This window comes from Antennarius striatus, chromosome 4 (assembly GCF_040054535.1).
Source record: "Antennarius striatus isolate MH-2024 chromosome 4, ASM4005453v1, whole genome shotgun sequence".
Lineage (NCBI taxonomy): Eukaryota > Metazoa > Chordata > Actinopteri > Lophiiformes > Antennariidae > Antennarius > Antennarius striatus.
In genome coordinates this window covers 12,621,883-12,647,484 of record NC_090779.1, presented here as the reverse complement: position 1 = coordinate 12,647,484, position 25,602 = coordinate 12,621,883, and the positions used below count along the sequence as shown (strand labels likewise).

Genomic DNA, 25,602 nt, shown 5'->3' with positions numbered 1-25,602 from the left:
CCGGCAAGGATAGGGCATATGTGATTGGAATATTTCTCATTTAAGTATGCAAAGTGGCCTAATAAACGTCTGTTTTTCAGGTTCTTCCAGCAATTACAAAAATAAATAAATAACTACTCTAATTAGGATGAAGGAAGAAAATGTAGAGGAAGGAAACATTTTCTCAATTCCCATTTCTTCCCCCCTACCCACATATAGTGCATGAATAATCCAAAAGCTGTTCTGGCTGTAAACACTAATCTTTATTGCCTGACTCATAAATCATCCATTGGATGAATAAAACTCCCAAATCTCCATCATATAGCATTCATGTGAACATGGATATGTGGAACATAGGCCAATAGGGTGGATGGTGCACCTCAGGAAAATATAAGTTATTGAGCTTGTATACACAACATTGAACGAAAAAGGCATCTCAACGGCAAAACCCATTATAGCAGCCAGTAGATTGAATCAACCAGGGATTTGGATGTGTTATGATGTGTCTGTAGAAATAGATTGCATGTGCCGCAGTTTATTGTATACAAGTATGTGTAACAAAAGGTGGGTGACGGATGCAATGTTGTAGTTTTTCATTTACACAGCCTAAATGTTTTGTATTCTCAGTTTTCTACCTCTATCCAAGCCTCACAAGCAATGGAAGTCTGATTATCATATCCATCATATTTTCCTTAACATTATTTTTCCTCTTTCATCCCTTATTCTCAATCCTTGCTTCCTTTTCTTGGAGATTTCAATGATTCAGAAGATTGACAATTACCTGAATATAACTACAGACTGTAGACAGTGCAATTCAATATTTTGTTGGTTGAACAAAAACTCTTCACATACACAGTCCAAGTACCAATTAATAAGAGTGCATCTGCAAGGAACATATGATGGCCTCTGGTCTCAAAATGCAATTATAGAATGTAGAGGTCATGTGAAGCACAGAGAGGAGAGAGAGGAAATCTACTGTATGAGAGAAAAAGACAATTACTATAATTAAAGAAAGTTGAACAGCAGTAAGAGAAAGTGAACTCACAAAGACATCCATAAGCATGTGCTCCAAGGTCACCTCCATGTCCTCAAGTCTTGCTGCGAGTGTCATCATTCAGCTCATTCACAAAAAACAAAAAAACAATAACCAAAAAAAGATAACACAGTAAAAGATCAGGTCTGAATTGATAGCCTTGCGTCCTCCTGTCTGAGGGGAATATTTACATCATGTCTGAGATTCTGATTCTCGAAATTACTGCATCCCAACAGAGTCTAACAGTCCAATATAACTTGTTCACATTCTCCTTTCATTGTCAATCCAAGATAGTCTAAAAATATTGTTAATATCCCAATCATGTGGACGAACAAAATTATCTTCGAGGAACTTTGCCTTGAAAGTGACGTGGATTCAAATTAGTGCTCCGAACGTTTCCATTAAAAAGTTTAAAGGGCTTCTTTGCACAGTCCCTCATTACTTTGACTTATGACAGACTGGAGTCTTGCAGTCTCCTCTTCAGATATGGGGGTATGATCCATGGGTAAGACACTGACAACTCAGTGGTAGAGGGGAGGGTGGTGGGTGGTTCTCACTGTTCTCTGGACGCCTGTAGGAGGAGAGCAACTAGTCATAGAAACTACTATTCTGTGATTAAGTCATATTTCTGTTTTTGTTTCTATTTAAATCTATATCTCACAGTCTCCAAGTTTTTTTGAACATGTCTTTACTCCATTTTCCCCATGTCTCCATCTGTTCTGCATTTTTTTAAATCTGCCTTTTCAGGCCTCTATCCACAGTGGAGATCTTTGTGTGGTGGGAGAGCCTGGGGTGGCTGATGCCCAGTTCTTGGTACTTTGGGCTGGGGTCATCTTCTCTCACATTGTGCCTCTCTCATCAATGGGCCTTTGTAGAGTCCTCATTACTAGCTGGCCCAGGATGCAGAGGCTCCAATAGAGAGAGGGAAGAGAACAACTGTGATAAAGCCTGGATCTATGACTGGACGCTCATGTAACAGTGACAGGAAGGGATGTCTGGGGGTCACAGAGGACAGGGCATGTGAGGTCTGATCGGGAAATAGAGGGAGTAGAAGGGAAAATATGTGTCCATCACAAAGGGGTGTTTCAGTGGCATTGGGAAGTTGTAGCAAAGAAGGGAAGCAGGGGGATGAAGGGTGTTGATGGCATCTCTATGGAGATTAGTTGTTTTTCTGGCAAGACCCCAAGGAATGTACCCCAAACCCTGCCCCCAATTTGGGATTTACTTGTCATGTGGGGAAAAACATAGAAACAAAGTGTGTCTGCATGTATACAAGGGACCAAGTTTCCAAGACGGCATACTGTATTCTTCTATATTTTGTCCAAGAATTTTGAACGGCAGTGGAGTGAATAGGGTTTGTCTGATGGCTTCAGCGGGACTTGTGGTGTTTTAGGAAGTAACCCTATTGATGCATCAGTGATATCATCATAATTACTTTAAAATAGGTTTGAGGTTTCAAATATTTGGCAGAATCTGTTATGGAGTGTCTAATAAAAGATGAGGTACTGATTTTGATTAGAGAATAAGTAAGATCCAATGCTTGTGAGGTCAGATTTGAAGTCAAGATCTGTCGCTTCGATTGCAACCTTTTTATAATATTAAATTATGAGGCTACTCCTATAGAGTGCAGATAAATCTATGGATACTAAAGAAACTTTAGGATGTCACAAATAATATCATAAAATAATATTTTCATGCCAGTAAAGTATCCCACCACACTACCCCATCCAGCTATCTGTACCTCTGTCCATCCATCCATCCATCCATCCATCCATCCATCCATACATCCATCCATCCGTCCATCCATCCATTTTCTTGGGGACAAGACAACAAAAATTTTGTTTCCAGCTGCTTTTCTGCCTTGCAAATCAGGTTTACTATGGCCTATTACAGCTGGCATAGGGGCGAGAGGTGGAATACACCACAGTAAATTAGATGAGTTGCCATCGCCTTATGGGGCCACATGAAAGATATAACCACTCATGTACACGCTCACACCTATATGGACAGTTTGAGGTTCACCTAAATTGCGTATTTCTGAAGGTAGGAGGAAGCCAGAGAACCCCAAGACAACCCGTGCAGACATGGGAACATACTACTCCTAAGGTGTAATAAAGACTTTGTGAGAGAAACTATGTTTAAATGTTTTTCATGAAACTGTATAATAAAGTTTTCTGTGATTCCACACCATGATTTTCTCTTGCTGTAAGGTAAAAGTGTTTTAAAATTAAGCAGACTCTTCACGTCCCGCTCAGCTCTCTGTCACAGATATCCAAGTCTATGGCAGCCTCTACTGAGTAAGATAAGTGGTGGTTTTTATTACTACACTTCCAAAGGAGGCACACAGAGTTAGTCTTACCTGTCTATTCATCAGTCCATCCATCTGTTTAATATGGTCTTGTAACATGTTCTCAAAAAACATTGGACAGAATTCACTCGCTACAATTCACTCCCCCACTTCAAAGCACAACTGAAAACACATCTGTTTAAGACTGCTTATTCCAGCTGAAAACTGTAGCTCTTTTTATTGATTTTAACTATTTTTATTGTTGTTTCGGTAATGGACTTTGTATAATTCTGTACAGTTCTTGAGTGTCAAGAAAGGTGCCTTGAAATAAAATGTATTACTGTTATTATAATTAGTCAAATTTTATGCACACATATTACGGGCCTTATGTGTGCATCTCAGCATTGGTTTATATATTTTGGTAATTTATTCACTCTTAGATACATTTGAACTTACTTTTTTTCCCTGTTATTCTATTATCACTCTGCCTTTAAAGGTTCATGCTGTCATTTAATAGGTGTGACCATGGCTGAGGAGTAGAGCTGACAGACACAGCCCAGTCAATTGATGGTTTGCTACCGAGCCACCGGAGTCTGAATGCCACATTGGTGTGTGACTGATTATCACTCCTGATGAGCAAGACATGCCTCACCCTGAATTATAGTCTCTGAGGATGCATACATCAATTTAAATCAATTTAAGATAAATAGTAATAAACAGTCATTAACTTGTGAAGCTGTAAGCATTACAGTAATCCCTCACTTGTTCACGCTTCAAGATGCACAGCTTTATTACATCACAGATTTTTAGTAGGTAGTCACGTGATACCGTCTTCTTCTTTTCCTTTCAGCTTTTCCCTTCAGGGGTCGCCACAGCGAATCAATTTCCTCCATCTAGCCCTGTCCTTTGAATCCTCTTCTCTCACACCAACTACCTTCATGTCTTCCCTCATTACATCCATCCTCTTTGGTCTTCCTCTAGGCCTCCTGCCTGGCAGTTCAAAACTCAGCATCCTTCTACCAATATATCCACGTGATACCGTATGAGCATGGTATTGTCTGACAGCATCTGGAAGTGCACTGTCAGACAGCACACTTCCAGATAATGTCATGGAAAGCAGCGCACTTCTGTGAAACACAAAAGTGCTTTAAACAGTCTATAAGAGTGTGGGAAAAAGTAACATAGATGTAAGGTGGTTTAACATCAAATTGGGGAGGTCTCATAAATGTTTAAATTACCGTAAATAATAAGATAAATAGTTTGTCGCTATATGGCAGAATTAGGTTATTCATGGGTGGTTCTGGAATGTATTAACCGTGAGTAACAAGGGATTACTGTATAGTGTTTAAATTTACAAAAACACAGTAATTAACAATATATTTTAAGTAATATTTCGTAATTGTATGTTTCAATTTGAAACTAAAAAATACAGTACGTAGCAGATAAAAACAAGAAATCTTTCAATACAATGTTTAACAGTGCACATCTGGTCATTACTCTGCAAAACTTTTATGCTTTTGGTTCAGTGTATTACAGGAAATAATTTTTTACCTGCAGCGTCTCTCTCATCCTGTCTTGCTTTTGCTCTCAGAACTATTCCCTCCAACCATACCTCTGCCTGATTTGGTGTTGCCCTCTTCTTCTGCCCTCTGACCTCTCTTAGGAGTGAAGATCAGATAATCATCAGAAAACTCTCAGACCAACTCCCTGAGTGAAAGTAGTCCACCCCCACCTCGCCTCCATCCCCTCCACCCCCCCACCCACACACACACACACACACATGCACAGGTGACATTAAGCACCACTGGGTGTATACAGTGGTGCACGGATTCATCAGGAGGCCCTCTTGTCTCCCTCATTTCACTCCTAATGCTGGCTGCTGTGAATATGTAAGATGCTGCCATTAATAACTCTGATACAGGACTCTGATTCTCATCTGCATGCCACTCATACATTATAAATACCCTTCGGCATGGAGAAGATAGAGAGGATATGCCCGTTAATGCTCGTGAAGCAGGTGGCATGTGGAGTATGAAGTGAAGGGTGTCGACAGAGGCAGGTTGTCTACCCCAACTAGAATTCCTCATTAGTGACAAGCTTAGCCCCCAACAGCGAAGCAACACCAGACAGCATGTCCAGTGTCAGTCTGCTGCATGGCAAGGGTTAAAACCCAGATTTATATGTATAATCCAGTTTGGTTGTGTTGGTGAGTGAAGGTAGTTTAATGGCTCTATTGACGCAATGTTTCCACAGTGTTCTTAGAGGAGGAAACAACCCACCCAAGAGAAAAAGGACAGATTAAATCCTATCCTAGATAATGTAATTATGTCCGAAGCGTCCTGAAATTATTTTACTGTGTGATTTACATAAAAAGGGGGCATCTGAATAGTCAAGACACTATTTCTCCTGAGATTTATTTCAATATGAAGAAGGGGTTCACAAGAGTACTCCTTTAAAAAACTGCTTTGTGAATATTGCTCTGCCCAAACAAACAGCCCATTCTCAAAGAATGTAGTAGATTCACTTGAGGATATGTCAATGCTACATTTAATCTGAATCTGTAAAAATTTACACAGTAGTGCGGCACAATATAGGATCATGTAGACTGAAAAAGACTGTACAGGTGGTCGATGGATGAGTCACTACCACCCAGTAGCTGAAGGTTCTCGTCTTGTGAAAAACAAGAGGACATTTTTTACTTATTTTTGAAATTCATGAGTTAAATCACACAATGAAAACACTTTATCATAAACCAGACACATAATATTTCTCTTCATCCCATACTGTTTCGCATCCATGTCTTTTGAAAATCCATTCAGATGTTCTGTATTCATTATTACTCATGTTACTGCAGAATGAGTATGTGCACTGTGTAGCTTTGATGTAATACAGGTTGTAAACAAATTCTTTGATCTGCAAATGACTAACAAGGCAGTCAGAGACTGCAACATCCCGCGACACCCCTGAATTTTACATTTTACCCTGACCTACATATTTTTGTGCCTCTGGCTTCCTGAAATGTTGCTTTTTGTTTGTGATTATGTCTCATCAGATTTCAGAGATGTGTACCTAAAAAGGTATACAGTGTGCCGTCTTTCCTCGCAGTTAATGTGTTCCAGGAACCACATGCGATCAACGAATTCCGCAATGGAGCGACAAACTATTAATCTTACTATTTACGGTAATTGAAACGTTTATGAACCCTTCCCATACAGATATTAAACCACCTTCTTTCTGCATTACCTTTTCCCCACACTCATATTGACTATTTAAGTCAATATGAGTGTGTCACGGAAGTCCGAGACTCACAAAATGTTGCGCACTTCCGAATGTCATTAGCCATTAGAATGTGCATACGGTATCACGTGACTGCCTTCCAAAAATCCGCGATGAGTACAAAAGTTTAAATTTGACCTTGACCTAGTTTTCTCAACATCAAGATCATCATCTCATTTTCATCCCCTTTGCCACCCGAGTAATGTGCTTTTACTTTAATCTTTCTATCTGCAACGGTTGTCAAGATATTTCGTGGACGGACGGATGGACGGACGAACACATAAATACTGACAATTACAATACATTACCGTTTTGTGGGATGTAATTACATGAAATGATGATGCCAAAGGGTTCGCCCCCTCTCCATGAGTCACATATGCATCATATTCTTCTGAGGTATGCCCTAAACTTTATCTCACAACCACATGAAAGATAAACAACATCATGTCAGACAGATGGCCATGGGCAATTTTGAGTCACAAATTCACCTGTCTTGCATATATCTGATGGTAGGAGGAAGACTGAAAAAACTGGGGTGAATCACATAGATGAGAAGGACTTAAATTTGTTGCTTGAGTACTTATTTCTTTACAACAGAAGGAAAGAATCAAACTACAGACTCTACTTCATTTTCTAGAACACTGGCAAAATACACAGCACAGGAAGCGAAGACTGTCTCTATCCATCACCAGATCCCTCATGGAATTTGACTGTCCCAGTAATCTAGTTTGCAGCAAGGACATCAGAGCGGAGGTTACAGCAGAACCTCAGACTGCGCATCACAAAACCGATCTTATTAAGCATCACTGATTCTAGGTAATTAGTAAAAATGATGAAGACGCTTTAGTTTCCTTTTTTGATCAAGAGTACCGACTGCCTGTCTGTGTGAGCCTGATTGATCATGATGTCAACCTGGCGTGGCGAAGAAGGATATGTGCTAATTAAACTCTGGGCATTCTTCCAAGTTGCTGGCCTGCAGACACTTGCAAATTCAAAAATAGTATCCATTCCAGACATGTTGATAAATCCTCTTAAGCACCTGGTTGCAGAAAACTCTATACAGGGTTTAATCCCCATCTTATGCATCACACAACTAGACGAGGAAATTTGTAGGGTAAATATCCAGAAATGGCTTTAATTTGCTCACTCTACAGCTAAAAAGTTATTGATCTATCAGGTGTTCAATGCCCAACATACTTTCTGGTTATTATTATTATTATTATTATTATTATTAACATAACTTTACCTAACACATTTCTGTCTTTCAGTAATTTCATCTTTCGATTCTTTTCTGTCTTTCTCTCCATTCAGGTGTCTTTCTAAGTATGCCTCAAATTGATGAAATAATTGTGAATAAAAGGGATTTTGCTTAGTCATCTCTGTAGAGGTGCCAATGATCTGAAATTTGCTGTGCCACTCATCACCCCATATCTGTCATTTCCTATTATAATGAATGGTTCTGTCTTATTGGTATTCCTGTGAGTGCAGGTGTGTGTGCGGAAGTGTGAGTCTGCGGTTTGTAGAAAGGCCCACGAAGAGAGAGGTAAGTGAGTGTCTCCTTGGATTCTGTTTGGATCTTTTCATACTCAGAACGAGTATGAGGAAATAAAAATAATGTCTGATATAGACAGATCAAAAAGCCCTCAAAAAACAACTACACCACCTTTGCTCACTGGGGTAGAATCATTCGGACACATAAGCCTCCCACCATAGACTGATTGTGTGTCTGAGAGGGACTGAATAGAGAGAATGTGACAGGCATATTTTAGAGGCTGGTTCTATGAAACTGCTGGGTTGAGTCACGCTTCAATATTTTCTGCCCCAATAAACTTAGCCCACTTTACCCAGTAGGCCCAGCCTACACCATGTACAGAAATAGACACAGTTACACGACTGTTATGTGAAAAAGAAAGCGTTTCCCTAACAATGATCCAACCGTTAATATAGGTATATGAATCAAACCGCGAGAGCGCACAGTTTTTACAATATTTTCTAGACTGAGAAATGCATGTAAGTCCCTTTAACCAAATTACACCCACAGTTAAGAATCTGATTTGTAGCAACATGAGCATTAAATGTTTGATGATGTGGCTGTATATTTAATAATTACAGGCCGGATCATGGGGGAAATGGGTTATACATGATTCTACTCCCAGGGGAAACACTGGAAAAAAGCTGAGACACCAGTTATCAACTTTTCTCTGTGTGCATGTGCATCTCTATGGTTTATGATGCCGAGAGGTAATTTTTATAGGACTACCAACCTCTGTGAAATGTAACATAGATATGACTAAATGCTCACAATCCTCTTTAGGAAAACATTGCTGACAAAACCAGACTCTGGGAATGACATTCTATGTCTTGAGGTAAACCATTCTTGTCATTACAAATTATTAGAAAATAGCATAAAAAGTCCATAATAACGTAATTTTTTTCATCAAAAACTGTTCAAAACATACCATGTAAATTTAAATCTTTCATATTTACCACTGGTGAATACATTTTTGAATGTCAGATTATAAGACTGAAGACTCATGTTTTCCTGTTTCTCAATGTCTAGCCAAATGCTGTTCATTCCTCATACCTCTGTGAGAGAATAATTTGTCTCCATGCAGGATGCAGCTGTGCTTATAACCCTTGTAAACCTCCCAGCCCCTCCTAACTACATAACTCTCCATCTTTATAGACAATGAATCATGATGATGCCTTCTGCGTGCACACCACAAAACAACAAAGTATGAGCACGAACAATTTAATGCATTGTTGAGGTGGGATGCACCTGTGCGAACTGTACACGTACACACGTCTGCCGAATCATACATGCATTTCTCCTTCTTTCTTCTAATGAGCCAACATGACCTTCTCATTCTGCAACCCTCAATAATCAGGCATGCATTCTCCCAGTAGGGCAGTAACCTCAGCCTCACTGTACCAGCTCCACCTCTCGCTGCAGGCAGAAGGCTAAGCTGTTTGTCACTGTGCAGATGGGCCTTACACCTCTGGCAGGTGGAGTAGCTTTTTGTCTGCCACATAAACCAATTCCAAAAGCTGGTCTAATGACTGAGCTAGATTGCCTTTATGATGCACAAAGGAGAGGGCATAATTTTAGATCATTGTCATCTCCTGATGTTACTCCAGATTCTTCCTCTCCTTAGTGTGATGGTTAAGACATAGATTCACCACTGGGTACTTTGAGATCAGTTTATAATTTAAGGCTGTGGCTAGCTATTTAAACCAAAGAAAAGGTAGCCTGACAGAAGGGGACCAGACTGACCCCAAGGGGCCAGACTCCACTGTAAACCCTCCGGCGGACAGGTCAATCACCTCCCTCTCTTCTCTTGCCTATGTTGCAGCTCCTCACCATTACAGCATTCAGAAAAAGATGTGCTGTGATAGGCAGGGTGTGATCAGCCCCAGGGACCTCTTCCAGCCGAGGTCCTGTCCCCTGGTATTTGCCACTTATTTACATTCTGCTCTCTTTCTTGACAGGGGAAAAATGAGCTGCTGAAGCTATGAAAGTGTAGGGAGGCAGGATGACCACAATGGGGTTGAATTCTGTGTAATTGTCCTTCCAATAGAAATCAGGGGTAATTGGACCACTAGTCCTTTCATGACAATACTTACAATTATCAATCACATGCACCCTTGAACAGATGCTTTACTCCCCCCTTTTTGTTGTTGTTGTCATTTTCCTCTCTCTTGATTTCATTTGTCATCTCTGTTCTTTGTCTGTCACCCCCACATTTTGTCCTTCTTGGACAGCAGGGAGAGCAGGGTGAGTTCATTAATTATACATATAACAGTTCCCTGCTCACCACACACACTTGCAGACATGCACACTCTCCCCCTTCCCCACCTGGGTCCCTTCACCAGCACTGGTGTCTGTGGGGGAGTTGTGTGACGGATGAGCAGCACAGTTGTCCAATAAAGCTTGGTGTTTATTGGGGCCAAATGGACGGCACTCACACAGCAGCAGAGTAGCAGACCACTGGTCATTTGAAGTAAAGGTCTCCCTTTATTGACTATGTATCAGGCAGAACATGGTAGGAGGAGGCCAGTTGCTCCTGAAAGCTGAGACTCTCAACTAACTCCAGGAGTTTTTCTAATCAGTGCTGACCTTCTTAATTCTTATTTGCAATGGACATATTCCTACTACACTAAACTACACTTTCCTGAAGGAGTTATAGAAAGAAAAATAGATACTGCTTAGCACATTAACCAAGAGGGCATCTTTGTCTTTTGTGAATGGGATTCTCAACTTGACATTCAGGCTCATTGTTTGGGGAAGCCTTCTGTCAGAGAAATGGAATCCCACAAAGCTCACAGCTCTCTCTGGTGGTCAGAGCGTGAACCACAGCATACTGGCAAAGAGCTTCAATAAGAGATCAGACGTGCATGAAACAGCAGACATGGGCTAACAATGCATACAAACTGACATGACTCTTTAGAGGACTTAGTTTGTTTGTGCAGTAGTAACAGTCTCATGATTGAATTGTCAGACATCTAACAACAGGTACATAGCTAATGAGTCCACACACACCAAAACACATAGCAAACTGAATAGCAGTTGTGTTCTGACAAAATCGTGTTCCATGAATCTGGGCCAGTGCCTCTGGGAAGCAAAAATATGTTTACTTTGGTTTTTTTTAATTTGCAGCAGTGGTTTTGAAACTGCTTGTACTCAAGACTATAACGCACAATTTTTATTGCCAACTTCAGATTAAAGGCATCCTGATTAAACTCAGTTTTGTTTAAGCCCTGCAAGCGAGGACTTAAACGAGGAGAGTCTTACAATATACAGGTAGTCCTGAGCGAACATGGTTCTGACAGGTTGTTCACAAGTTGATCTCAAGTGAATCTTAATTATACGTCTGTGTAAAAGAATAAAGGAAAATAATAATCAAGTTTACGTCATTTCACTCAACTTAACCCCTGTCCGCTACAAATATTAGACTTTTAAAATGACTAGACAGCAGTTTAAATCATGCTGTATAATGTTACTGTACAATAAATAAGTATAAAAATGAATAATTATAATATTGTAATTCATGCAATTGCTTTGAATTGAGATTGGTTTACGGTGAGATTCTGCTGCATAAAATTTAATCCTTGAACTCTCGACCAGATTTTAAGTACATCCAACAACAACATTTAGAGCAGTGGTTCTTAACCTTGTTGGAGGTACCGAACCCTGCCGGTTTCATATGCTAACTCACCGAACCCTTCTTTAGTTAAAAGTTTTTTTTTTCAAATTTAAGACATAAATATATGTTTTACTGGTATAGTTAATGAATTGTGCATTACTGTCACCTTTTTAAAAGAACAAAACTGAACCCCTGAGACCGACACCCCAAACCCCTAGGGTTTGATCGAACCCAGGTAAAGAACCACTGATTTAGAGTCAGCTGCTGATGTTACTGAAGCATGTAGAATATAGGAAGTAGTTTACCTTTAGTGCGAAGGAAGAGGAGGAGGAGGGAGGTATTGCAGTCGCTCAAAGGCAGAGTTGTCATTAGAGAGATCGCTGCTACTACCACTATTTTCACTACCCTTTGCTTTATCATCCATGATGAACAGTAAATTATCCAAGGTGCGAAGGCTGACATGCAGAGATGGTCACAGGGACAAACAAACAGATTAGAACAAGTGGGGGAGTTAAGTGTTGTACGTGCGCGAATTCAACAGTGCTGCACGGCGAGGGTTGTGGCAGAAAGGGGAACTGCAGTACAACAGTTGGATATGGCGGCGGGCATTTGTTTGTATATGTAAACAAATGCAGATACAAACAAGTTGAGGACTATCTGTGTCTCGTGGGGACCACAAACATTTGTGTTGAAACTTCTAAGTAACAATTCATAAAATCAGTAAATATTTGCTATTACTGTATTGTGTCTTGTTGATTGTATTTGCTAAATGTGTATTTCGCATATCCACATAGGTACGTATTAAAATTCAAAAAAACAAATTAGGAGGTGTAAGATTCACTCATTTCCCAGTTGATGTAAAATTGAACATCAGGTATGTCAGATAAAGACGTATGTAACCGAGTAACCGGCAAATAACAACAGCTGTTGTCTCAAACCAGAGACATCCACATACAAACACCTCTAGACATGTATTAATGGCCTTAACTGCAATAGCAGATGCTCACATCTGCTCGGACTAAAACAAACAGAAATATGTGCACGTACTCAAGCATACACACACGGGGGGGGGGGTGTTATTATCTGACACACGTCACGTTTAATTGTTCTAACAAGCAGTAATGAGAGAACAGAGTGAGTGAGGCACATAGGATGATGTAAGTATCCCCTGGAGGGCAGGATGGATGAGCATCAAACTGGCAACCTTAATTTCATAATTTGGTTTATGACGGCATAACAGCAGCTGTCGACACATGGGAGGGAAGTGGTAATAGGATACTTGGCAATGACCACACAGTACACAGAGGTAGAGTGCCGGATAGGTGATGAAAAACCCATACATTGTGAAGGGAGCAAGTATCACTGCCTTTGTGATTTCACAGTTTCTGATTTTCACTGAAAGATTATCATTGACAAAAGGTAATAAAGAATAATAATAATACTGGCCGGTCCCAAATTGCCCGTAGGAGTGAGTGTGTGTGTGTGGTTGTCCGTCTTTGCGTGGCTCCGCAGTGCACTGGCGTCGTGCCCGGAGTGTCCCCCGCCTCACGCCCTATGTCAGCTGAGTTAGGCTCCAGCTCCCCGTGACCCGCTACGGCAGATGAAGCGTTAGACAATGAATAATATCACTTTAAGTAACATATAAACATAAAACATCTATATGATTATCTTCTTCTTCTCCTTTTGGCTTTTCCCTTCAGGGGTTGCCACAGCAAGTCAGTTGCCTCCACCTATCCCTGTCTTCTGCATCCTCTTCTCTCACACCAACTTCCTTCATGTCCTCTTTCACTACATCCTTAAACCCCCTCTTTGGTCTTCCTTTAGGCATCCTGCCTGGCAGTTCAAAACCCAGCATCCTTCTACCAATATATTCACTATGTCTCCTCTGGACATGTCCAAACCATCTCAGTCTGGCCTCTCTGACTTTATCTCCAAAACCTCTAACATGTGCTGTTGCTCTGATATACTCATTCCTGATCCTATCCATCCTGGTCACTCCCAGAGAGAACCCGAGCATCTTCATCTCTGCTGGTCTCACCAAAGTTTGCACTTTTCCTTTCATTTTAGCTTCTATCACACATCACACCTGACACTTTCCTCCACCCGTTCCATCCTGCCTGTACACGCTTCTCCACCTCTTTTCCACACCCTCCATTGCTCTGGACTGTTGACCCTAAGTACTTAAAATCCTCCACCTTCTTGATCTCTTCTCCCTGTAACCTCATTCTTCCACTTGGGTCCCTCTCATTCACACACATGTACTCTGTCTTACTCTGGCTAACCTTCATTCCTTTCCTTTTTACGACAAACCTCCACCTCTCTAGCTTCTCCTAGCAGTAAAACAGTAAAAATATCCATCCATCCATCTCTCCATCCATACATCCATCTCTCCATCTGTCTATCCATCCATCCACCCATCCACGAGGGCGGCAATGGCTCAGCGGTAGAGCAGACGTCTTAAGACCAGACATCACCCAGCCATCGGCAGTTTGAGTCCCACTCCTGCCAGACATCCAGACTTCGGGGCGCACCAGAAGTCACGACCCGTCACTCTGCCTCCCCTGTACTGCTTACTAATTGCATGCCTACAGGCCCCTAGGGTGTTGTGTCTGTTTCAGGGTCCAGGGGCCTGTACGTAGGATTGTGCTGTGATTAATATATATATGTGTGTGTGTGTGTGTGTGTGTCTATATATATATATATATATATATATATATATATATATATATATATATATATATATATATATATATATATGTGTGTGTGTGTGTGTGTGTGTGTATATATATAGCTATATATATAGATATAGATAGATAGATAGATAGATAGATAGATAGATAGATAGATAGATAGATAGATAGATAGATAGATAGATAGATAGATAGATAGATAGATAGATAGATAGATAGATAGATAGATAGATAGATAGATAGATAGATAGATAGATAATGTCCCTCTCACCCTTGTGGGGTGGTATCTGTGCGTCATCCTCAAGCTCGGATCCTCTACCAGAGACCTGGGAGTCTGAGGGTTCTGCGTAGTATCTTAGCTGTTCCTAGGACTGCGCTCTTCTGGACTGAGGCTTCAGATGTTGTTCCAGGAATCTGCTGGAGCCACTCTTCCAATTTGAGGGTCACTGCCCCAAGTGCTCCTTCTACCACGGAGACCACATTAACCTTGATCTTCCACATCTGTTCCAGCTGTTATTTCAACCTTGATACTTCTCAATCTTTTCGTGTTCCTTCTTCCTGATGTTGCCGTCAGCTGGAATCGCCACATCTATTACCACTGCTCTCTTCTGCTCTTAGTCCATCACCACTATGTCCGCTTTGTTAGCTAGCAGCTGTTTTGTCAGTCTGGAAGCTGAAATCCCACAGAATCTTAGCCTTGTCGTTCTCAACCACCTTTCATGGTATGTCCCATTGGGATTTGGGTACTTCTAGTCCATACTGGGTACACAGCTACTTGATTGTGCCTTTCCATGTATGCTGAGCTGGCGAGCATCTTACACCCTGCTACCACATGCTGGACTGACTCTAGGGCTTCTTTACATAGCCTGCACCTTGTGTCAGATCTACTGTGGTAGATATTGGCCTCTATTGCTCTTGTACTTAGGGCCTGTTCTTGTGCTGCCATGATCAGTGCCTCTGTGCTGTCTGTCAGTCCAGCTTTATTCAGCCATTGGCAGGTCTTCTTGATATCAGCCACTTCCTCTATCTGACGGTGGTACATGCCGTGTATGGGCTTGTCCCTCCATGTTGTCTCCTCCTCCTCCTCTTCCTCCTCATGTTTCTGTTGTCTAAGGCATTCATTGAGCAGTTAATCTGTTTGGGCCATCTTCCTGATGTACTGTTGGATTTTCGATGTTTCATCCTGGACAATGGCCCTGATGCTCACTAGTCCTCGGCCTCCCTCTTTCCGCTTAGTGTACAGCCTCAGGGTGCTGGTCTTGGGGTGAAAACCTCCATGCATGGTGAGGAGCTTTCTAGTCTTAATATCTGTGGCTTCTATCTCCTCCTCTAGCAGGGTATCTGATGATTGGCAGTGCATACATGTTGATGGCTTGGACCTTGTTCTTGCCATTTAGCTGACTTCTCGGGACTTGCCTCTCTGGAGGTATTTGGCTTTCACTTCCTTGCGGCCTCCTCATGATTGCCATTAGCCTGTGGGATTCCAAGGTATTTGTAGCTGTCCTTGATATCTTCTATCCTGCCCCCTGGTAGGTCAACCCCTTCGGTTCTGATCATCTTGCCTCTTCTTGATACCACCCGGCCACATTTGTCTAATCCAAATGACATCCCTATGTCGTCGCTGTAGATCCTGGTGGTGTGGATCAGTGAGTCAATTTCTAGCTCATTCCTGGCATACAGCTTGATGTCATCCATGTAGAGGAGACGGCTGATTGTTGTCCCGCTTGTGACTGAGGGGGTTCAGGCCTATGCAGAACAGCAGTGGTGATAGTGCATCCCCTTGGTATATGCTGCACTTGATGTTAACTTGGGCAATTGGCTTGGAGTTAGTCTCCAGGCAGCTGTGGTCAGTTCTCAGGTCCACTCCAGTATTTCTCCAACTCAGCTCTTGGTGGGTCTGACCGGATGCTATTTCCTTGCCACTGAGAGTACACCTTTGCTGGTTAAGTGGAGAAGGTCTTGTTTACTCTCCTGGCCTCTATCTCCTTGGTGTATCTCTTCAGTCGGGTAACCAGGGCCGTTAGTCTCTGTTTGGCATTTCGAGTGCTTCAGGTATGGAGAGCTTGCTCTGTTTCCTGGGTACCCCTTTATTCACCATGTTCCCTTTATGCAGCTTGGCTAGCTTGCTTACTTCTCTCCGTGTCGCCTTTATCTTGGCCTCTAACCGTCTCTTCCATGGAGGGTATTGTTTGTTATGCCCTGCGTTGATCTTATATCCCAGCATTTCGAGGATTACTGTTGCTGTAATGTGAATCAGCTTATTGGTTTCAGTTATGTTCCCTGTAGGTATGGTTCTTATCGCAGCATTCAGATCTTCTAGCAGATCTTCTGAAGGTACCTGACAACTTAGCTTTGGTATTTGTCGGAGGCTCCAGGTTTCCATTTGGGTCACGATCTTCCTTCTCAGGTCAGCAGCTCTTGTATTGAGGCTGTCTATGTCTCTTGGGGCTTGTGGGGTCGGGTGCTGAAATCCCCCCGCTGACCTGGCGTCCTGGCTCCCCCTTGCCATAGCATTGTTATAGTATTTCATCGATCTATAGTTATGATAGCAGTTTTCAGTTACGGATTTGGAACACTGGGCTAACAGCTGTTTTTTTGTTAGCCTTTATTGTGGGTTTCGAAGCATCCATTGGTCCCACATCTGCCCCATATATCCCTTTTCTGGGATTACTCATGTAGTAGCATTCCAACAACTCCGTATTCTCCATCCTTGTCAATGTATGTCTTGTTCCAGTAACCCACTTCTCATCAGATTGCCCTGGTTCCCTAGCAACTGACACGGTATGAGATTAAAATGAGATTAAAATGTGATTAATTAGATTAATTAATTAGAAATCCTGTAATTAATTAGGTGAATTTTTTAATCGCCTGACAGCACTAGTATATATAGTATATATGTATAAATGTATATATATATATATATATATATATATATATATATATATATATATATATATATATATATATATATATATATATGAACTGAAGGGGTCATATATATGAACTGAAGGGGTCAACCTACCAGGGGGCAGGATAGAAGACATCAAGGACAGCTACAAATACCTTGGAATCCCACAGGCTAATGGCAACCATGAGGAGGCCGCAAGGAAGTCATCCACAGCCAAATACCTCCAGAGAGTAAGGCAAGTCCTGAGAAGTCAGCTGAATGGCAAGAACAAGGTCCGAGCCATCAACATGTATGCACTGCCGGTCATCAGATACCCCGCTGGGATCATAAGCTGGCCAAAGGAGGAGATAGAAGCCACAGATATCAAGACTAGAAAGATCCTCACCATGCATGGAGGGTTTCACCCCAAGTCCAGCATCCTGAGGCTGTACACTAAGCGGAAAGAGGGAGGCCGAGGACTAGTGAGCATCAGGGCCACTGTCCAGGATGAGACATCAAAAATCCAACAGTACATCAGGAAGATGGCCCCAACAGATGAACTGCTCAGTGAATGCCTTAGACAGCAGAAGCCTGAGGAGGAAGAGGAGGAGGAGGAGACAACATGGAGGGACAAGCCCCTACACGGCATGTACCACCGTCAGATAGAGGAAGTGGCTGATATCAAGAAGACCTACCAATGGCTGAATAAAGCTGGACTGACAGACAGCACAGAGGCACTGATCATGGCAGCACAAGAACAGGCCCTAAGTACAAGGGCAATAGAGGCCAGTATCTACCACAGTAGATCTGACCCAAGGTGCAGGCTCTGTAAAGAAGCCCCAGAGTCAGTCCAGCATGTGGTAGCAGGGTGTAAGATGCTCGCCAGCTCAGCATACATGGAAAGGCACAACCAAGTAGCTGTGATAGTGTACAGGAACATCTGTACCCGGTATGGACTAGAAGTACCCAAATCCCAATGGGACATACCACCGAAGGTGGTTGAGAACGGCAAGGCTAAGATCCTGTGGGACTTCAGCTTCCAGACCGACAAACAGCTACTGGCTAACAAACCGGACATAGTGGTGATGGACAAAGAGCAGAAGAGAGCAGTGGTGATAGATGTGGCGATTCCAGCTGATGCCAACATTAAGAAGGAACACGAAAAGATTGAGAAATATCAAGGGTTGAAAGAACAGCTGGAACAGATGTGGAAGGTTAAGGTTAATGTGGTCCCCGTGGTAGTAGGAGCACTTGGGGCAGTGACCCCCAAACTGGAAGAGTGGCTCCAGCAGATTCCTGGAACAACATCTGAAGCCTCAGTCCAGAAGAGCGCAGTCCTAGGAACAGCTAAGATACTGCGCAGAACCCTCAGACTCCCAGGCCTCTGGTAGAGGACCCGAGCTTGAGGATGACACACAGATACCACCCTGAAAGGGTGAGAGGGACATTTAATTTATATACTGTATATATTAGCCGATGTGTCTGTAAATCATTAATTAGAGTTTAGAGTGCTGGAGCATAAACAACAATGCAGCTCTCTCTTTCTGCCTTCAAGACGGTCTTGTCACCTGTCCAGTTGTAGGCCAACCAATCAAATTTGTGGATTTCCTCTGTTGACTGCAGCTACCTTTCTTTCTGCTCATGTTCAGAGATTATGTTAGCACACAGGGGACATGCAGTGATGGAAATAATGTTGCTTATGGAGACACAAAGAGACACAGGAAAGACACTGGTTACAAATTGTGAGTCATCGATATGGGGTTAAGGTGAAAATTGCAGAATGGCGTGTGGAGGAAATGCTGAACTACATGTGAGTGGAAGAGATTAGATAATAGCAGGTACTGGACGGAGAGGAGGATGAAAACTCTTCTGTCTGCATAAAATTATCAGTGCTTTATAGATCTACTGATAGGGTGATGTATGATACCTGTTTAATGCAGGGTCACCCTTTGTTGCAGGGGTGACACAACTGATCCTGAGATCGTTCATCAAAGGCATATGTGTGTGTGTGTGTGTGTTTGTGTGTGTGTGTGTGTGTGTGCGTGCGTGCGTGCGTGCGTGTGTGTGTGTGTGTGATTACATTCTTATATATAGGAGGGCGTAATTGCCATTCTGATTGTCTGAAGGCTAAAAGCAGCACAGGGAAATCTCTCATGGGACTATCCATTCTGTGAGTCAATATACATAATAGGACTGCTCAAGGCTCTTTAATCTAATGTACCCAGCTTCACCACTAACACACAAACACAAATGCATGTAACTTAGGCAAGGTGTTCAGATTAATTTGTCATCATAAAATCTTTGAGTTTCCCTGTGTCTACTATCAAATCTTCCCCCTATCTTTAAGATGCCTATCTTGGTTATAAACTTAAAAATGCCTGCAGACTAATAGCAACCAATGAAGTGGAAAATTTGCTCCCTGCGTTTCCCTGGCAACACATAACATTAAGTGCATCACTGCTCCTCTTGTTGTTCAATTGCTCCATGATTGATCTCATCTTTTGGGCCTCTTCAAGGGGACAAGAGTGCATTTGACATGCTTAACAGCAGGGCATGCTCACATGCACACACATAAACACACACATAAACACACACACACACACACACAAAATTATGGTACATCGCTGACTTGCAGTGCTGGATCTTCAAACAGAGAGAGTGTAGATTTTCAACACAGAGAAAAACCTTCAAACAGAAACAATGGAGGGATCACTCTCTCTGTACAAGATATCCCACTGATTTGATCTTACAGAGAAAAGTAACAGTTCCGTCTCCCTATACATCCTCAATGCATAGATATATGCCCCAGTGGGAATGTAATTCTTCTCTGGATAATTTGGGATAAACGTTTTCCATGTAGTGATTTAGAATTTCAGAAGTCAATAAATATTATTATATCTTTTTTCATTTCACTTCATATCAAAACCAAATAATGAATGCATCCCTATTGTAGCCAAATTGCAAAAATACATGAACTGCTTGTGATTGCTTTTAATTTCTATCAAAGTAAATTTACAGCTGCATTGCTAGTAGAGATGTGTGTGTGTGTGTGTGTGTGTGTGTGTGTGTGTGTGTGTGTGTGTGTGTGTGTGTGTGTGTGTGTGTGTGTATGCAGCATGCGCCCAACTGCACCCCTTCCTTTTTACTTTTGACCTTTCAATATAACAGTCGTCCTCCTGTGCATTGACTACATGCACACTCAGTGTGTATTTAGGTCCGTGAGAGAGAGAGAGAGAGAGAGAGAGAGAGAGAGAGAGAGAGAGAGAGAGAGAGAGAGAGAGAGAGAGAGAGAGAGAGAGAGAGAGAGGAGTGTACGTGTGCCACGTCAGAGTGCTTTCCAAACGCAATCACACCTTGTGCTACAAATCCCCTCTGCCCTGCCTTTCTCTCCTGATGATTATCATCTGAGTAGCTAGGCGGTCGGCTTGAGGAATGGAAGTCTGGGCATTTCCCTTTTGGCCACTTGTCCTTTCTCCCATGCCTGACCTTAACCATCCTGACAGCTGCTTGTCTGCTTATGAGCCAGGTGGAAAGATGGTGGAAGAAAGGACTGAAGGAATGGGTGAAGCTGGAGGCAAAGTAAATGTGGTACCAAGGACTTGTAAGGATCCCGGGGTTTAGAGGGAGAATGATGAGCCAGGCTAATGTCAAGCTGCTCTGTTTGTGATGATTTGCATATCTGGATGTGGTAGTAAGCAACAACAGACTAGGAAAAGTGTACCTGGTATCGTGCATACGCATGCGCGCGCCTGTGTGTGTGTGTGTGTGTGTGTGTGTGTGTGTGTGTGTGTGTGTGTGTGTGTGTGTGTGTGTGTGTGTGTGTGTGTGTGTGTGTGTGATGAAGTAAATATTTGGTTGGGGGACCCGTACATATCTGTCCAAGTTTTTGTCCATTCCTCTAATGGCCCCATCTGTTATGGGCAGCTGGATACACAGACCCACATGCAGATCCATGCTTTTGACCTGAAGAGAAAGAGGAAGGGGGCAAGAGAGGCACTGTGCTGAAAAAGAGAGTCAGCTAGCAGATAAGTGACATGAGGGAAGCGGGACAGTGAAGTGATGAAGAGGAGTTTCTCATTACTGATAAAGGATTGACAGAGCTAATCTCCTGATAACTACTCCCTATTGATCCACCAACACATGGGAAGAGTTAGATGGAGAACTCATGCAATCATACACACACACACACACACACAGACACACACACACACACGCACGCACGCACGCACGCACGCACGCACGCACACACACACACACACACACACACACACACACACACACAAAGTGATGTGCGTGTCAAAACAGCATACATGTTCTCAAGAGGAAGATTTCTACGAAGCTAGAGCTCCTTGTTCTACTGACCTATATGCATATATTACGTACTAGTGGGGATACCAGCAGGGAACTTAAAATTTCCCCTTCGTATTCTGTGAGTGTGTTCATGCCTTCAAAAGATAAAAAGTAGATAATGTGCACAGTTAAGCTGAAGGAAGATGCGAAAATTATGTGCAATGATGTGTGAATCAGAAAAGTTCTGATTGAATCAACCATGAAACTTTAACATCATATTAGAAATGCAAAGACAGAAATGATAAAATGGTGAATGTGTTTTAACAAAGTTTATGGATGCTCAAGAGAACAAATTGACATTGTCTAAGATTCCCTCAGTACTTCTTTGCTCACTGTCTACAGGCTGTGTGTTTGTGTCAACCTGCTTCTCTGTTGTGCTGCATATAACTGCACAAGGAGACCCCCCCCCACACACACACAGACATTTGTACACAGCTCACTGATGATTTTATTTCAATTTTGTTTTCCTGCTTCACCGCACATTACTGTCATCCCAAATAAAGAATAGAAGAATAAGAAGAGTGAATCTTGGATAGTCCTCACAGTTGTACTACTATGAGCAAACAATGGAGTTGTGTAGCTTTTATAGGCTGTGCTATTCCCTTTATACTACCTTGAGGTTGACCTCAACTTTTGTGCGTCCTCCAAGCAAGGCTTAGAGGTGATAATAATGATTAAATGTAATTTAAATAATTTTCTGGTGTTTGCAACAGATGATTTTAAAAGTATGCACCTCAGATTATTCTGCTGTTTACAAATATATCTGAGATCTAACAGCCTAAACTTTAAAAGACATTTGCACTGGCTCACTCTCGTGGTTCATTCATTCAGATAAATCTATTTAAGTGACTTTAATGCCAAACATCATATCGGTAACTACTGTGGTGTATGTGAAGCTCAATGTGGTTGATGCAGATAAATGCAAGTCATTCAGTCAACCCAAGCGATCCCCACGGCTCTTTAGCAAATCTGCTCATGGTGGCAGACAACAAAAAATGTAGTGGGCTTGATTCCGTGCCACTTATTTGGAAGCCAAATCTGTCTCCAACCAGCCCCAAGACTTCTCTTTGGATTAGATCATGGACAGATCTGTGAATACCAATTACAGCGCTCATAATAGCTGCCAAAGACACAGCCAGGGGCAGGCAGGCAGACAGGCAGGCAGTCACATAGACAAACAGACAGGCACAGACAAACAGACAGTTGGGCAGACAAGCAGGGAAAGGTAAGTATAGATAGGCACTGTTAGCTTAAATGCAAAAGGGAGGGTGTGCTCTACTATTCCCAGGCAGAAAAATGGGGCAGAGGTTCAATGAAATGAAGAGAAGATGGGAGAGCTATAAAGATGTGGGAGTAGAGGTGAGCAGACGGGGGTATTCGTGTGTGACAACACCATCAGGTCATCCCTGTGGCTTAACCCTGGCATTATACTTGAAAGTTGAGGTTTCTGTGGGAGTCAGCATATGCATTTGAGCTTATCTTCTGTTTTGGAATATGATTAAAACAACTATTATTGCATATTTCTGCACATAGGTGGAGGATGACAGGTCTAAAATGTAGTTTTGGTGGTACAGGTCTGTACCAGTGGGAGTATGAAGGGGGAAGGGATTTGGGAGAGTAAAAGGGAGAACCAGTTTGCTAAATCACCTCTGTCCTCTGAGGAAGAGGCAGACAGAAGGGAATAAAGGCATCAGAAACAGTAGACACAAAAAAATGCTCAGAGGATAATATTTTGTGATGATGTTAATGTGTACTGTATATATATTTAATATTTGAGTCCATGATAGTTTAATGTCAAGTTATCACTGCAGCATTCAGAAATTGAAAATCACACTGCAATCATTATTTTCATAAATATTAATAATGAAATAATATCTTTGCATTGCCGTGCTTGCAAACGCTTCCTCTTGTACATAAGACACACTCTACCCTTATCATTCCATACCTTGAAGACATAAAATTAATCAAAATGATTGTATTTGAAATCTCAACTAGGAGAAAGAATCTAATGCAGTCCACTGGATTGTGTTGGATTCACTCCAAGGATGCAAATCCACACTCTAAGGATGTGGATGTGGACAGATAAATAGCACATAGTATTTTACAATAACACACACACACACACACACACACACACACACACACACACACACACACACACACACACACACACACACACACACACACACACACACACACACACACACACACATTTGTCTTTTCTGTGGCACAGAAACAGACCTTAAGTTCTGTGAAACAGAGACATGACTGTATAATGCAAAAAGCCAATAACAACAACAACAATAATGAATTGGTGCTTTCAGACATTTCACTGTACAAACTAGCCAGTTGTTGCCTTGCACATTTGTCATTCTCTATTCTAAATCCAGAGGCCAGTGGTTTGTACTGAAGAGAGATAGGCACCACTCTGAAACACTGAGTCATTCTTTCAAAGCATCCTCTTGTTAATCCGTACATGGACACATACACAGACCCAAATACACACACACATGCACCTGCACACAAACATGAAAATTCTACCTGTATTTCAGTTTTCTGCAACACTTAAATATTTTAAGAGCATCACAAGAGTCAGTCAATTAGCTCGAAAGATATCCTGTATCTTCGTATGCCATTCTAGCGTGCATGGATTCTAGATCACGACAAGGTAGTTGAGATGCCCTCTAATGCCACATGGTAACCTACCCGCGTCCTCATTGGAGACAGCAGTCCCTCCATGGCTAATTTGGTTGGTTCCAGTGGACTTGGATCCCCTCAGCTGTGTTAGTGTATTATCCCAGTCCAAATAGATCCTGTTAGAAACGCTGTCTCATCCTCAGAGCGAACATCTCTACAACGCTGCTCCCTACCCACCCAGAAAGCCCACTGCACTGGCAGGCACACAGAGAGTCTGTGTGTGTGTGCGTGTGTGAGTGTGAGCACTGGCACACACACACACACACATACAAACAAACGCACACACACACACACACACACACACACACACACACACACACACACACACACACACACACACACACACACACACACAGACAACCACGCAGCAGGCAGCAGGAGGCGAGGGCAGTGCCAAACTCCCAGTGCTTCTTCTTCCGCCGACCTGTCAGTTGATGTGTGATCTCTCCCACAAATCACTGTGGTACTAATATACAATGTCCATGGAAGCTTCTTCTGTGTCTGTCTCCTTGGCTTCTCGTTCTCACACTCTCTCTCTGCCTGTCCCCTTCTCTCTCAGTTTCACTGCCTGCAGCTACATTTGTTCCCTTCAATGTGGCAAATGATTGCAGGTCTTTTTTTTTTTTTTTTTTACCATGGTACGGCTCCCATGTGACAGCTCTCCCTCTGCTTACACTCTCCTGTCCCTCTCTCTGTCCTTTCTCACCATCTCAGCTTCTTACAACGCTTTTTTCCTTTCTGTCCCCCTGTTCACTGTCAACTCCGTGTTCCCGCCCAAGCCCCAAGCTGGGAAAGGAGGAGGTGGGGTCTCGCAAAATGTACATTTACCATGTGTGTTTGTGTGTGAAAGAGTGGGAGAAAGGAAGCCTAAGACACAGAGAGAAAGAAGACAGGGCACTCTGGGCCACTATTGTCCCTTCAGACAATAGTGGCTCTTAACTGCCTAGCAACCTGATCACCCTCTATTCTCTTAATAGACAAGACATGAGTCACCCTCTCAATCACAAAAACTACTTCCTGCACATAACCATGCTCAGAAGCAACAGCTGTAGCATAATCTGAAAGAAGCCATAACATGTAACAGGTCATTTGGCATATCACAGGGCTGCGTGTTGGAGTTTAATGCACATCCTTCCCCTCCCCAAATGTGTTACATGCAATGGAGGGACCGTATCTGTGTGTGTGTGTGTGTGTGTGTGTGTGTGTGTGTGTGTGTGTGTGTGTGTGTGTGTGTGTGTGCGTGTGTGTGTGTGTGCGTG

At 42.4% G+C, this 25,602-nt stretch overlaps 1 protein-coding gene across 2 annotated transcripts in view; it reads right to left on the bottom strand.

The window, feature by feature from the left end:
• The window catches only part of frmd4a (FERM domain containing 4A), a 93,977-nt gene extending 69,499 nt beyond the window's left edge, over positions 1 to 24,478 (bottom strand). Inside the window, exon 1 of one of the 2 annotated variants that reach the window (XM_068312431.1) lies at positions 24,353 to 24,478. In XM_068312431.1, coding sequence (XP_068168532.1) covers positions 24,353 to 24,385 — 33 coding nt within the window. In that variant the 5' untranslated portion in view covers positions 24,386 to 24,478. Of the gene's footprint in view, positions 1 to 1,024; positions 1,093 to 24,352 lie in introns of those variants that run through there. The other variant, XM_068312430.1, reaches the window with a different exon arrangement.
• Positions 24,479 to 25,602: the final 1,124 nt, after the last annotated feature.